We start from the raw sequence: 13,691 nt of genomic DNA, 5'->3' as shown, positions 1-13,691 counted from the left end.
ATTTTTAAAAAATAAAAAAAATTATTTGCATACATTTCGACATAAAAAATTATTTAAAAAGCAATCACCACCACACTACCAAACATACTCTACAGATATCATTTTGCTAAACTAAACTAAAGGGTCCGGTTGAATAACAATAAAGTATAAGGACTGATTTGACCGAATTCGATACCTTTAAGGACGTGCAAAGATTTAAAACCGCCTTTGAAAAGCTTGGCCATATAAGTTAAAACTGAATTGAACAAATGATAACTCGCGAGATGATGAAATTTTGAAGGATTTTATCACGAGAAAAGTTTTATAAAGCGAAAGAGACGTAACGGTACTGACAAGATGATCGTAGTGGTAGGACATTTTTTTCTGGTGGACCCGCGACTAGAGTGAGGGAAGGAGTGTTACAAATAAAGAGCTCGAGATCTTGCTTTGTGGGGGCAAAGGTGGGGATGAAAAGGACAGGCTGAATTATTTTTTTTTTATAAAAATAATGTTTGGGTATTGTAAATACGTGTTTTAAAAAAGAATAAAAATTCATGATTACGATGGTATATTGATTGAATTGATTAAGTTAATTTTATTTTAATTTATCAATAAAAAATAGATAATAATAACAAATTGATCAATAATTTTCTGAAAATATACCATTAACTTTTCAAGAAACTAGGGCACGTTATTGTCCTTGTCAAAGACAATGGAATAGCTTCAATTTTTATTTTTTTTTCTCGTGCCATTAGATGGCATGATAAACCATTAACCAAGAATAGAAAACCTTTATTCTACCATGGTACTCCAAATGGACCGACCTATGATTTTTTTAGGGCACATTTGAAAATTTTATGCAGTTTTATAGGTAGCGATGTGAAGAGCTAAGTCTACTTTCCATCCCCACATAGTTTTGCTACTAATTACCCTTTGACTCTATTGCATTATATGCCACCATTCATTTATATAAAGGAATCCACTACACCTATGCAACGGCTAGCTTTTAGGATACTTTCAAAGAAATTAATTACAAGTAACTTTGCTTTTACGTGATCGGGAAGCATTACATCTGAATAATCTCCATATATGTGGTTATATATGTGGTCATGTAACCCCACTCGTGCATGTCAATTTTTGTCCCAAAATATCTTTGGAATTGTTATAAATAGACCCATGGCCTCAATAAAAACAAAATATTATCTTGAAAAAACAAAAATAAAAAGGAGCTCGAATATGTTTTTTTATGAACTTTAAAGGTAAAAAAACACACAATAAGAACTTCATTATCAAATGAAACCGTTTGACACAAACATCGATATTTTTTATGGCGTAAATCGGTATCGACGATATTTTTCTCTTTCTAATGACGAAAATCGGTGACCTCTCTCTTACTCCTCTCAATCTATGATTAAAAAATAACAAGAATAAACTTTTATAGTAAAATTGAATTTGAAAAAAAACCGAAGCACTGAGATCGTATAGTTTGTGTTATTTTGAAAAAAAAATTGTGTGGTGACAAAGGGCTTGAGATCTGTATAGCAGGTCTCGAGTTCGAGTCAGGGCGTGCACCTCTTGTAAGAGCCTGGGACAGCCGGGGTTTTACTCACTTACTTGGGCCCACAAAGTGCGCTTTCCGGGAAATGGGGTTTTCTCGAATCCAAAAAAAGATTGAGCTAGAAGACCGGTAGTAAGGCTATATGTTAAGTTGTCATGTTTTTAAAGTGTAACAACTATTTTGTTGCACTTAGAAATGACGATATTTAATAAATATAGCGCTTTTAAAGCGTGATAAGGTGAAAATATTTTATTTTATTAATTTTTTTCAAAAGGTGTTATTTTGCCAAAATTTTTAACTAATCGTGCTAATTTAAAAAGAAATCTAATTTTATATGTGCTAAATTAAAATATTTTTTATTTATAAAAACCTGCTTTTCATTTACTTTAGATGCAAAAATATATTATATAGAAATTTTGATCAAATATATTTTGCTAATCCTATTTTTTTAAAATTAAATTTTTACAAACACACTACTTAAAAAAGAAAGGAAAAAAATCCCATGAATAGAAACAACGCGTGAGATGTTTTAGGTACAGACAAAGTCGCGATAAATTGAAATAAAAAGCGAAAGCGACAGTACCAAATAACGAGGGACCGACTGGACGTGTGGAGCGAATATTCACTAGATTTGAATTTGTGGTTTCGAATCCGGCTCGCCACTTAACTCTACTTATCTCGATACGCAGATACGCAAACATATAATCTCAACAGCTTATCAGATCATTTGCTCTACTTATCACTGATAGGTCAGTAGAAAAAGAAAGAAAGACGTCTGTACAACGCATCGAAGATAGCGAGACCAAGTCTCTTTTTATCCCCTCCTCTCTCTCTTTCTCTCTCAAACCGCAGCCTTGAAACCCTAGAAGTTGTCTCGATTTCCGAGCTCTAAGAGCCTTAATTGAGCTCTGAAGTCCCTGAATTCAGCTCAATTAAGCTTAGATTTGGTAGTAATTAGTGTCTTTAAAGAGCTAATTTTATTGATTGATCGAAAGAAAATGTCGTCTTTGAGTAGAGAATTGGTGTTTCTCATACTTCAGTTTCTCGAAGAAGAAAAATTTAAAGAGTCTGTCCATAAGTAAGCCTCTGTCTCTTCCTGTATGTATATTTGTACGTATCTGTGTATTTTTTTGGATGTATTTGTATTTGTCTGTGAAAGTAGTGGATTTTGAAGCGTTATCGGAATGAAGTCTCGCTTACTGTATCTTTCTGTATGTATTTTGTACGTATTTGTATATTTTTTTGGTGTTTTTGTGTATTAAGTGTGCTGTTTGTGGATTTTGAACTTTTGTTACGTGGGATGGATTTATGGCTGTTGAGTTATAGATAAAGTGCTAACTAGTTTTTGTTAAGCTTATTTAAGTGGTGTGGTGGTGGTGGTTTTTTGGGCTGTTTGTGGAAGTTGAAAATTTAAAAGTTGTGAAAAATTTACTGATATTTTGTCTCTCTTTTTTTTTTAAAAAAAGGATAATTTGGTTTTATGGTGTGGAGGAAATCAGGTAAAAGAAAAATTTTGAGCGGCGAAGAGAAGTTTTGGAAGGTTGTCTTCGTTTTTTGAAAGAAGAAAGATTTTGAGTTAATTGTTTTAGTAGTTTGAATTTTAACTTAAAAACTCGAATGGAAAGAGAATTTTTCAAAGATCCGTTTTTGTTTATCGAGAAAAGAAGGAAATATTTCGAGTCTTAATTCTTTATAATTGTTGAATTTTATCTTAGAAAAGTTGAATGAGGCCGTTGGAATAGATGTAGTTGAGTGGTTTGAGGTTTTGATTTATTGAGCTTTGAGTGATGAAAGAGTTGGGAGTTTTGTTGGGCTGAGAGTTGGGTTTTTATTTATTTATTATTATTTTTTCTCAGGGCTGGGGTTACTCAAAATGTAAAAGTTGAAATATTTGCGATTTGGATGGTCTGTTGGTTTTTAATCTTTTTGACTTAATTGATGGAGAAATTTTGAATGAATGTAAATGTTGTGTGCTTTAGGCTTGAGAAGGAATCTGGTTTTTATTTCAACATGAAGTACTTTGAGGAGAAAGTGCTGGCTGGAGAATGGGATGAAGTTGAAAAGTACTTAGCGGGGTTTACCAAAGTCGATGATAACAGATACTCAATGAAGATATTTTTTGAAATCAGGAAGCAGAAGTATCTAGAAGCGCTTGATCGGTAAATTGCATCTAGATTTATTGGGGAAACTTTCTGACTCTAATTTGGAAGAGCTCTATTCATTTTTTTATATTTGATTCATACTTACAGGCAAGACAAGGCGAAGGCGGTTGAAATATTAGTGGGTGATTTGAAGGTGTTCTTGACATTTAATGAGGAACTGTACAAAGAAATCACTCAGCTTTTAACTCTTAACAATTTCAGGTATTTTTCTCTCTCTCTCATTAAGCTATATGGGTTATCTAGCAAGGTTTAATGTCACCATCTACTTCCCTTCTTGATCAGTTCGGTTGCTGAGTGTTGGGAAAATATTGAAATTCATCAATTGGTTGACAAAATGGTTTTCTTAGCTAGGCTTAATTCCTGCTCATTTTCAACTATTATTTATTAACTTTTTTCTTCCCCTCATTTTTTGTGAAACCAGTGAAAATATGTGGTACTAGGTGCGGGGTTACATTCATGGAGTCGCTTTCTTATATGAATTATGGAAACACAGAGAACTCTAATTTGTTTAAATGACCATCCTTTCTCTTTGAATTGATACAGGGAAAATGAGCAGCTGTCCAAGTATGGCGACACTAAAACAGCTCGGAGCATCATGATGGTAGAGCTAAAAAAGCTAATTGAAGCAAATCCTCTCTTTCGTGATAAGCTTGCATTTCCGACCTTGAAGTCATCTCGATTGAGGACTCTAATTAATCAGAGGTAAAGTTAATATAGCATTGGTTGATTAACGAACATCTTTTTTTGTTATTAGGGCATTTTGTTTATTATGAGGTCTGATTTATGCTGTGCTTGATTTATTATGTTTGGCTAGTTCTGCATTTTTCACGCTCTTCTGCGTTAAAGATAGCTTTTATTTATCAGATAATGTAGTTTATTAAATTAGCATGGCTTGAGTCCCCATTTTTTACTAATGTTATCATCTCAGGAGATTACTTGAAATTATTTTGTTTCTGAAGCTTTCAGTTGACATAGTTAATGTTTTGACTTTTGACCATGTGCACACAGTGATGCATGGTTTTCTTTGAACAAAAGGGGATCTTCGATTTACTATCATCTTTTTTCCATGCTGCTATGTTTTCCATTATATTTTCCATATCAATGTTTGTCATTGCATGTGACTATTTGGTCATTGCAGTTTGAACTGGCAGCACCAATTATGCAAGCATCCAAGGTCGAACCCAGACATCAAGACTTTGTTCATAGACCACACATGCTCACCCACAAATGGTCCTCTTGCTCCTGCACCTGTCAGTCTTCCTGTTGCTGCTGTTGCAAAGCCTGCTCCTTATACATCTCTTGTGGCTCATGGTGTATGATATCTTAAATTGTTTATTTTCCTAACCCAGAACAGGCTTTTGATTTTGAGGTGTTGATCACTGAAAAATTCATTTCATCCTTTTGGTGTATAGCCCTTTCCAGCTACTGGTGCAGCAGCTAATGCCGGTGCCTTAGCTGGTTGGATGGCAAATGCTTCTGCTTCTTCATCCGTTCAAGCAGCTGTTGTTACTGCATCATCAATTCCTATTCCTCAAAATCAAGGTTTGCAATTTGACTGAGTTTTACTTCACTTTTTAGCAAACATGTCACTTTTAAAAAATAGTGATAACTGATAAGCTGAGGAACTAAAAAAAAACAGAGAGAGAGATAAAGCTGAAACAACATCGAACTTCTCTCTGATTGCATCAATGACACATTCTTATTTGGTACATGTCTTTGTATCCACAATGGTTACATTTATTCCTTCTGATTCCTATGTTTTCTTATATTTTTGCGCGAGAAAGAAGGATGTGTTGGGGATGGGGTCCATGAATTCCAATAATTTCCCATCTGTTTCCAATCTCTGTTTGATTCCACCTCATTTTAGTTAACCAGATAGTGTAACATGGGTAATATGGTTATTCGGGAGTTGGGAAATGATGATTAAGAGGTTGACTCTTGGTTAACATACTCGCATATCTCCCAGTTTCAGTCTTGAAACGTCAAAGAACACCGCCAACTGCCCCGGGTATCGTTGATTATCAGAATCCTGATCATGAACTAATGAAACGTCTCCGGCCTGCCCAATCTGTTGAAGAGGTATTTTGTGCTAATTTTGCTCCATGTATGCAACTTGAGGATAATTCACAATGTTTTTTGTCATTATTTGTACTGTTCTTAAAATCTAGGTTCCATTGTTCCATTGCTAATTCTGGACAGGCTTTCCTTTTTAGGCTACATATCCAGCATCTAGACAACAGGCATCTTGGTCTCTGGAAGACCTGCCAAGGACAGTAGCTTTTGCCCTGCATCAAGGGTCAACTGTCATGAGCATGGATTTTCATCCTTCTCACCACACATTGCTTCTTGGTATATATATATTGATAATATATGTCAATGATCATATTGGAATACATTTCTGCATTCCTGCCCCCCTCTAACTTATTGTGTCATTTGAGCAGTTGGTTCTGTTAATGGTGAAATTACACTTTGGGAACTCATCTCACGGGAGAGACTGTTTTCAAAGCCCTTCAAGATTTGGGACTTGCAAGGTTGTTCATTGCAATTTCAGGTCCTCTCTGATATCCTTTTTTACTGCACTTGTATTAATATATTTTCTTCACAACGTTGCTCCATTTGCTTTGATTGTAAATGAAAACCAAGAACCTTTGTTATGCCATCAATGTGGTGGCAATTTTTTGGTTTCACTGGACATCTTTTCTGTAACTTGTGACATATGGGACTTTGAAGCAACTATTTTGTGGGTCTTATATGCAATTTCTTGCAGGCTTCTGGTTTCAAAGATGCATCAATTTCTGTCACCCGTGTTGCATGGAGTCCTGATGGAAATTTTGTGGGTATGTAACAGTAGTTAGATAAAGCATTAAAGGTTTGCTGCTGGTATCTTAATGTTTTTATCGTTACAGGGGCTGCATTTAATAAACACTTGATTCACTTGTATGCATATAATGGACCAAATGATCTGCGCCAACATTTAGAGGTGATTCAATCTCTTGTTGCTTGCTTGGCTATTGAACCAAAATCTGTAACTATAGCATTGACTTGCCTTTGTCACCGCAGATTGATGCCCATGTTGGTGGTGTTAATGATTTGGCTTTTGCTCATCCAAACAAACAACTTTGTGTGGTCACCTGTGGAGATGACAAGCTAATAAAGGTAAGTGAGATAACTTGTCAGGAGAGTTTTTTTTTATTAAATTAGGTTTCCAATGTTATCTAATGGAAGAAGTGAAACAGGTGTGGGATTTGACGGGACGGAAGCTGTTTAATTTTGAAGGTCACGAAGCAGCAGTTTATAATATCTGTCCACACCACAAAGAGAACATCCAGGTATCTCAAATGGAAGCAAAGGGCTCAACTGTTTTTCCTTTTGATTTCTCTTCTCACTGCTGTTTGGGAAGCTGAAGACAGTATTCTCTGGAAATCAGTTTATTGACTTGATTCAAAATAGTCTGTACAGCTTTACTATTTAAAGGAGAATACAAGACATGAAATCAGGAACCGAATCAAATCATATATTAGGAGTGACCCTTAATTTATAGGAGTTGATTAATACCAAATCTATTTCCTAATTTATAGACAATATAATATAGAATCTTCTATTTTACAACAGAAGCAAATAGCTAACTGAAAGCTATCTATTTTCTTGTAATTGATGGCTGGGTTCCCTAGCATGATGGTTGTGCTATCTGCATGCTCATTCAAAATATTTTTTATATTATGTTGATGCCAGTCTATCAAGCATTCATCTCTGCTGATTGTTAAACTGGTTACTATTGTTTGGAATGTGATTCAAGTGCTGTGGTGACAGTCATATCACATTTACTAAATTAATATAGTGTAGCATTGTTTATGTGGCACTGACTGTTGTAATTGCATGCTTGCAGTTCATATTCTCAACTGCTATTGATGGGAAAATAAAAGCCTGGCTATATGACAATATAGGATCTAGAGTTGATTATGATGCTCCTGGTCACTGGTGTACTACGATGCTTTACAGTGCTGATGGTAGTAGGTAAGTTAATCATACTGTAAATTTTGATTTGTTATTTTTCTGCTACTCCATTTTCTACATTTTTTATGAGGTCTGATGAAATCCATGTTGAGCATTGTTCTTGTTTGATCTTTCTTCTTTCAACAATTGTTCATCATTTCTTTTCCTTTATCCAGGTTGTTCTCTTGTGGAACAAGTAAAGAAGGGGACTCTTATCTAGTTGAATGGAATGAAAGTGAAGGATCGGTAAAGAGGAGTTTTCTTGGGTTTAGAAAGAAATCAGCTGGTGTTGTGCAGTTTGACACTACCCAAAACCACTTCTTGGCTGCTGGTGATGATGGTCAGATAAAGTTTTGGGATATGGAGAATATCAGTGTCATCACAAACACGGATGCAGATGGGGGACTACAGGTTATTTTTGTCAATGGCCTTTTATCTTTTACAGAACACCTCTGCTTTTTAACTGTTGCTTAATCATATTAATTGCAACAGACTCTTCCTCGCCTGAAATTCAACAAGGAAGGGAATCTTCTTGCTGTTACCACTGCAGACAATGGATTCAAGATACTTGCAAACGCTGCTGGTCTCAGATCATTGAGAGCAGTTGAGACTCATTCTTTTGAAGCATTGAGATCACCTATGGAATCTGCTGCAATCAAGGTCACATTGATTACTTTTAGCAAACTTGGCTGTTTCTTTGAAAGCATTAATGTTCTAATATCTGTTTGGACCTTTTCTTGTTCATCGGTCAGGTTTCTGGCACTTCTAGCATGGTAAATGCCAGTCCAGTGAACCTTAAAGTGGAAAGGAGCTCTCCCGTCAGGCCTTCTCCGATTCTTGTACGTCAACTATGTGATTTTAACTCTAGTTTTGATTTATCTATGTTTTCTTCAAAAGTTTGGCATTCTACTTTCAGGGCTTGCTGAATTAATCGAGTTTATTGTTTGCTTGGCCTAAGTTTAACCTGCGTTACACAGAGGCAGTGTTAGCTGAGTTTTAGTTAATTAGGAATTACATGGTAGAGAAGATGGGGTCATCTTTTTCCTTCATTTTACAATGCACTCCTTTTCAAGTCACCATGTGCCCCGCATTCTTGACAGGATGTTTGCTTAATACTTTTTGCTTAGTGAACAAAGTCATCTGTTAAGAAATTTGGCCCTCCTTGAAGGCTCTGTCCTGTTTATGATCTTTTTTCTCCCATTGATACATGTCGTCTTAATTTCTAACATAATTGTGCAGTAACAAATGATTGAGACTAATGTTTTTTTGTTTGAATTTCTTGTTTAAGAATGGAGTTGATCCAATGAATAGAAGCATGGAAAAGCCAAGAACTGTGGATGATGTAATTGACAAAACAAAACCCTGGCAATTGGCTGAAATTGTAGATCCTGGCGAGTGTCGATTAGTTACCTTGCCTGATAGCACGGATACATCAAGCAAGGTGTTTTAAGTTTCTTCTGTTATTTGTGTTTTATTACCTGTTTTTCTACTCTAATAATGTGTCAACTGTTCCATCTTTCTATACAGGTTGTTCGTCTTCTGTATACAAATTCTGGTGTTGGCATGTTAGCACTAGGAGCAAATGGTATTCAGAAGCTTTGGAAGTGGCCACGCAATGAACAAAATCCAAGTGGAAAGGTAATATCTGGTTATAAATGAGTTTATGTATTTCTTTCCTTTTGCTTCTCTAGATTTGTTTATTTTTTACCTTTTCTATCGCTGAATGGATTTCTGAAGCTGGTTGGTGTTTAAAAAGGCCACTGCCAATGTCGTTCCACAGCATTGGCAACCAAACAGTGGTCTTCTTATGACTAATGATGTCTCAGGTGTCAACCTTGAAGAAGCAGTTCCGTGCATAGCTCTCTCAAAGAATGACTCATATGTAATGTCAGCCACTGGTGGGAAGGTTTCACTGTTCAACATGATGACATTTAAGGTTTGTCTGCACATGCATGTCTTGCATAATATGGTTAGCTTTATAATTTTTAGTATTTCCAATAAATTGGTTGGTCTGCAGGTGATGACAACATTCATGTCTCCTCCCCCTGCTTCAACCTTCCTAGCATTCCATCCCCAGGATAACAATATCATAGCCATTGGAATGGAGGATTCAACTATTCACATATACAATGTCAGAGTGGATGAGGTGATTACTTGCTAAAAATCTACATTTTGATTTTTGTTCTTGCAATATGATTCCACTCTCTTAGCTGAATCTAATGCCTCTGCTTTGTTTTTCCAGGTAAAATCAAAATTAAAGGGTCATCAGAAGCGAGTAACTGGTTTAGCCTTTTCCACCAATCTTAATATCTTGGTTTCATCAGGTGCTGATGCTCAGGTAAATGGGAGAAACGCTGCTTGCTTTTATTCTATGAGCTTTTGGTTGAATCTAGTATAGTGAAGCACTTGGCTATTTCATGAGACTTTAGATTTTGGGTTTAAAATTTGTTAGCTGCATGTGCACTCGGGCCCCCAGAGATGCTGGTTTGGTATATTTACCCCCGTTTGAGGGGGCCTTCCTGTGGATGCTAATTTAGCCTAACCCATTTATGCGCTCCGCTAGGGTTGGATTATTTGCATCATAAAGAAGAAAACAAAGAGTTGGACAATATGCCTTTTGTTTTCTAGGTCCTACTCCAAACTCCCTTTTTTCCATTCATGTATAAGAGTTGGGAAGGATTGATGTCACTGTAATCCATATCATTGATATTATAGAATTTAAAAGTTATAGGGGAAGAACTGGCCATTTTCCAGTGATGGTGGTAGATAATTTCCGAGTGATAACCTGGGGATTCTAATTTCTGGACATTAACAATCAGCACTCAAATCACTGTTTGAGCATGTTATTTGGTGGTCTCCCAACTAAATGAAATCAAGTGTTTATCTTGGCAGATAAATTCTTTGCTTGCTAAAACTGTCACACTATTGAAACCCTTATATCAGATGACCATGCAACCATTCACGTAAAATAGCTTTTGTATTAGCGGCGCCAATCACCTTAATAACTACTTTCTGCAGCTTTGCATCTGGAGCATTGATACATGGGAGAAAAGAAAATCAGTTGCAATTCAAATTCCAACAGGAAAGTCACCTACCGGTGACACCCGTGTTCAGTTCCACTCTGATCAGACTCGTTTGCTCGTGGTTCATGAGACCCAGTTAGCAATATATGATGCCTCCAAGATGGAGCGTATCCATCAGGTACGAGGTTTGACATGAATATTTTATTTTTGTCCGCTTTAAGAGATTCAGTGACAGCATCAACATTCTTTTGATTTTCCTTTGCAGTGGGTACCACAAGATGCCATTTCTGCTCCCATATCTTATGCAGCCTACTCTTGCAACAGTCAATTAATTTACGCTACATTCAGTGACGGTAACGTTGGAGTGTTTGACGCTGATCACCTGAGACTTAGATGCCGAATTGCTCCCTCGGCATATAACGGGTATGTGGTTTTTAGCGTGCCTTGTACTTGAGCTTCCAATGCCACCTGCTATTCCTCTCGCAACTAGTAGTGCCATCTTGATATTTACACTAACCCTTGGGTGTGTGATTTTGTAGGAGCCAAACTGCTCACCCACTAGTTGTTGCTACTCATCCACTCGATCCCAACCAGCTAGCTGTTGGGTTGACCGATGGGTCTGTTAAAGTTATAGAACCCACAGAATCAGAAAAGAAGTGGGGAACAAGTCCGCCTGTAGATAACGGGGTGCTAAATGGTCGGACAACATCATCATCCACTACAAGCAACCACACGCCAGATCAGCTGCAAAGATGAGAGCCCTTTTATTGTACTGTATTTGCTTAGGTGGCATCTGTAATTCATCAACATAGAATTTAGGTTCTTAGTCCCCCATATGTCCCTTATCAAAGGTAAGATCGGACATCGATGATTAGATACACATTCTTGTATACTTGTCAAGTCAGCTGTAGTTATTTGATTTTACTCTCGCCTACTGATTTGCACTTTTGAAAGTTCTTGTATCGATAATTTTTTTTTTTTTTTTAATAAACTTGATTGTGATTGTGATTGTGATTGTGATTGTGGGAGAAGGAAATTTACTATATATTAAAAGAGGAAGGGTTTTATTGTACTTCTTAGAATAGTGTTTGTTTTTTTCAATTAATATTTTTTTTGTTTAATTTTATTTTTTGATGTTAGATTTGTTTTACTTTTTTTCTAATTAATATTTTTTTTAATTTAATTTTTTAATATTAGATTTTTTTTATTTAGTTATTATTCTTGTGATATAAATCTCATGTTTGATGGGTTAATTTGGTTTGGTGGGTTAATCTGGTTGATTAAATTTTTTTTTTTGATTATTTTTTTAAATTTTGTTTGTTTTAATATTGATTTGATTAATAATTAAATTTTATAATTTATTTTGTTTATATTTATTAGGTTATTCTGATTTCATGACATGAGAATAATGCTTAATAGATTAACTCGAGTTAGGCTAGGACTAACAAATATAACCTAAATCTTAAAATCAAGATATTCTTATAAAAAATAAATCAAAATCAATTATAAAAATCAATTCTCTACTAATATAATGTAATATTGAATGATAAATTTTTTAAAAAAATTAATTAAATAAAAAACACAAAAAACAACTTGACCTAACCTAAGTAGTATTTGACATTGTGTTTTGTAAAAAAAAAAATTAAAAAAAATTTTATTTTATTTTTTTTATTTTAAATTAATATGTTTTTAATATTTTTATATGTTGATATTAAAAATAAATTATAAAAAAATAAAAAAATTATTTTTATATATTTAAAAATAAAAAATTATTTAAAAAATAACTACTATTACATTTTAAAGAAGGATTAAGTCAAATTAAGAGATGTATTGGAGGGAGGATGGATGATTTACCATCATTCTAATTGTTTGGTTAATAGGAAAAGGGAAGGATGAGAGTCGATCTAATTCTTATTTAAAAAAGAAATGGAAGATTAAGATTCACCTATCCAAATTGAAAACTATGAACGAGAAAAACCTTTCTTGGATCTTTATCCTTCTTGCTTAATGAAAGATAAGCCCAATTTTTTTTTTTTATTCCCTCTTCTTATATTCTTTCTTCTCTCCATGCCTCTCGGCAAATATCATGTTATTTTAAAAATTTTAATATCAAGAATCATATTCTTTAAAGCTGGTTTGGTAGCTGCCCGGTTCAAGACTTGGGTTTTAAATTTTAACCGGGTTATTGGGTTACCCGGGTTAATTTTTATTAAAACAAAATTCAAAACAGCGTCGTTTTAGTAAAAAAATAAATAAATAAAAGTCAATGGGCTGCAATCGGGTTTTGACTAGTTTTTATCAGCTCAATCGGATCATGATTTTTCTTATTTTTTCTTCAACCTGGCCCGGTTCCAGCCCCGGACCGGGTCAGATTTTAAAACTATGTCAAGAATGACTTATTCTTGTTCACTCTTTTTTTTATGTCAATTAGAATTTTAAATTATGGATAAATTTGAAAATTTTTATGTTGTTTAGAAAATAAATAAACTTAATGTTTTTACAATGACTAGATTATTATTTTTTTCATTTTCTCTTTCATGTTTCTCTCCTTTCTCTCTCTCTTTTCTTCTGAGAGTAAATATGAGTAGTTATTTTTAGCATTATAAAATTTATTGGAAAATTAAGAAGCTTTCGTCATTTTAATAATTAAAATTTTATTATTTCTTAAGATGGGTTTTATTAAAATCTAAAAGGTACATATAATTACATTTAAAATTTTTATTTTGTTGAAGTTAAAATAACATGTTTTTTTTATATATATATATCAAGGAGACCTATCTTTTTTTATTTTACAAATAAAAATATATATTAGATTATTTTTAACCAAACAAATATTTTTTAAATTATTTTTTTAAACCAAAACTAAAAATAATTTTTCAAAATCTATTTTTTTTAAATCGTCAACTGTAAAATCTAAGTCAAACAAACAATTAGTATTTCAAATGGGCCAACATATTGATGGGCCCTATCCTCTTA

The 13,691-nt window shown here is 34.3% G+C and overlaps 1 protein-coding gene across 1 annotated transcript; it reads left to right on the top strand.

Moving 5' to 3' along the window:
- The first annotated feature begins 2,327 nt into the window (after nt 1-2,327).
- Nucleotides 2,328-11,729, top strand: LOC133669971 (topless-related protein 3-like). Its single transcript, XM_062090316.1, has 25 exons — nt 2,328-2,615; nt 3,517-3,696; nt 3,787-3,900; nt 4,243-4,401; nt 4,838-5,012; nt 5,112-5,241; nt 5,666-5,778; nt 5,913-6,048; nt 6,141-6,250; nt 6,467-6,536; nt 6,606-6,679; nt 6,760-6,855; nt 6,936-7,028; nt 7,586-7,713; nt 7,869-8,103; nt 8,185-8,352; nt 8,445-8,531; nt 8,981-9,133; nt 9,220-9,330; nt 9,449-9,628; nt 9,710-9,838; nt 9,935-10,030; nt 10,711-10,893; nt 10,981-11,138; nt 11,255-11,729. The coding sequence occupies exons 1-25, from the start codon at nt 2,536-2,538 to the stop codon at nt 11,469-11,471; spliced, it is 3,375 nt and encodes a 1,124-aa protein (XP_061946300.1). The 5' UTR covers nt 2,328-2,535; the 3' UTR covers nt 11,472-11,729.
- The last annotated feature ends 1,962 nt before the right edge of the window (nt 11,730-13,691 follow it).

The sequence above is a fragment of the Populus nigra genome, chromosome 12 (genome assembly GCF_951802175.1).
Source record: "Populus nigra chromosome 12, ddPopNigr1.1, whole genome shotgun sequence".
NCBI lineage: Eukaryota > Viridiplantae > Streptophyta > Magnoliopsida > Malpighiales > Salicaceae > Populus > Populus nigra.
This window is presented reverse-complemented; position numbering and strand designations above follow the sequence as displayed.

Excerpts from the sequence above, each read along its gene's own strand:
- LOC133669971 (XM_062090316.1), top strand. The coding sequence starts at position 2,536 with ATGTCGTCTTTGAGTAGAGAATTGGTGTTTCTCATACTTCAGTTTCTC. Across the intron at positions 6,251-6,466 it reads GTTGTTCATTGCAATTTCAG|GCTTCTGGTTTCAAAGATGC; the intron begins GTCCTCTCTGAT and ends AATTTCTTGCAG. Across the intron at positions 10,031-10,710 it reads CATCAGGTGCTGATGCTCAG|CTTTGCATCTGGAGCATTGA; the intron begins GTAAATGGGAGA and ends TACTTTCTGCAG.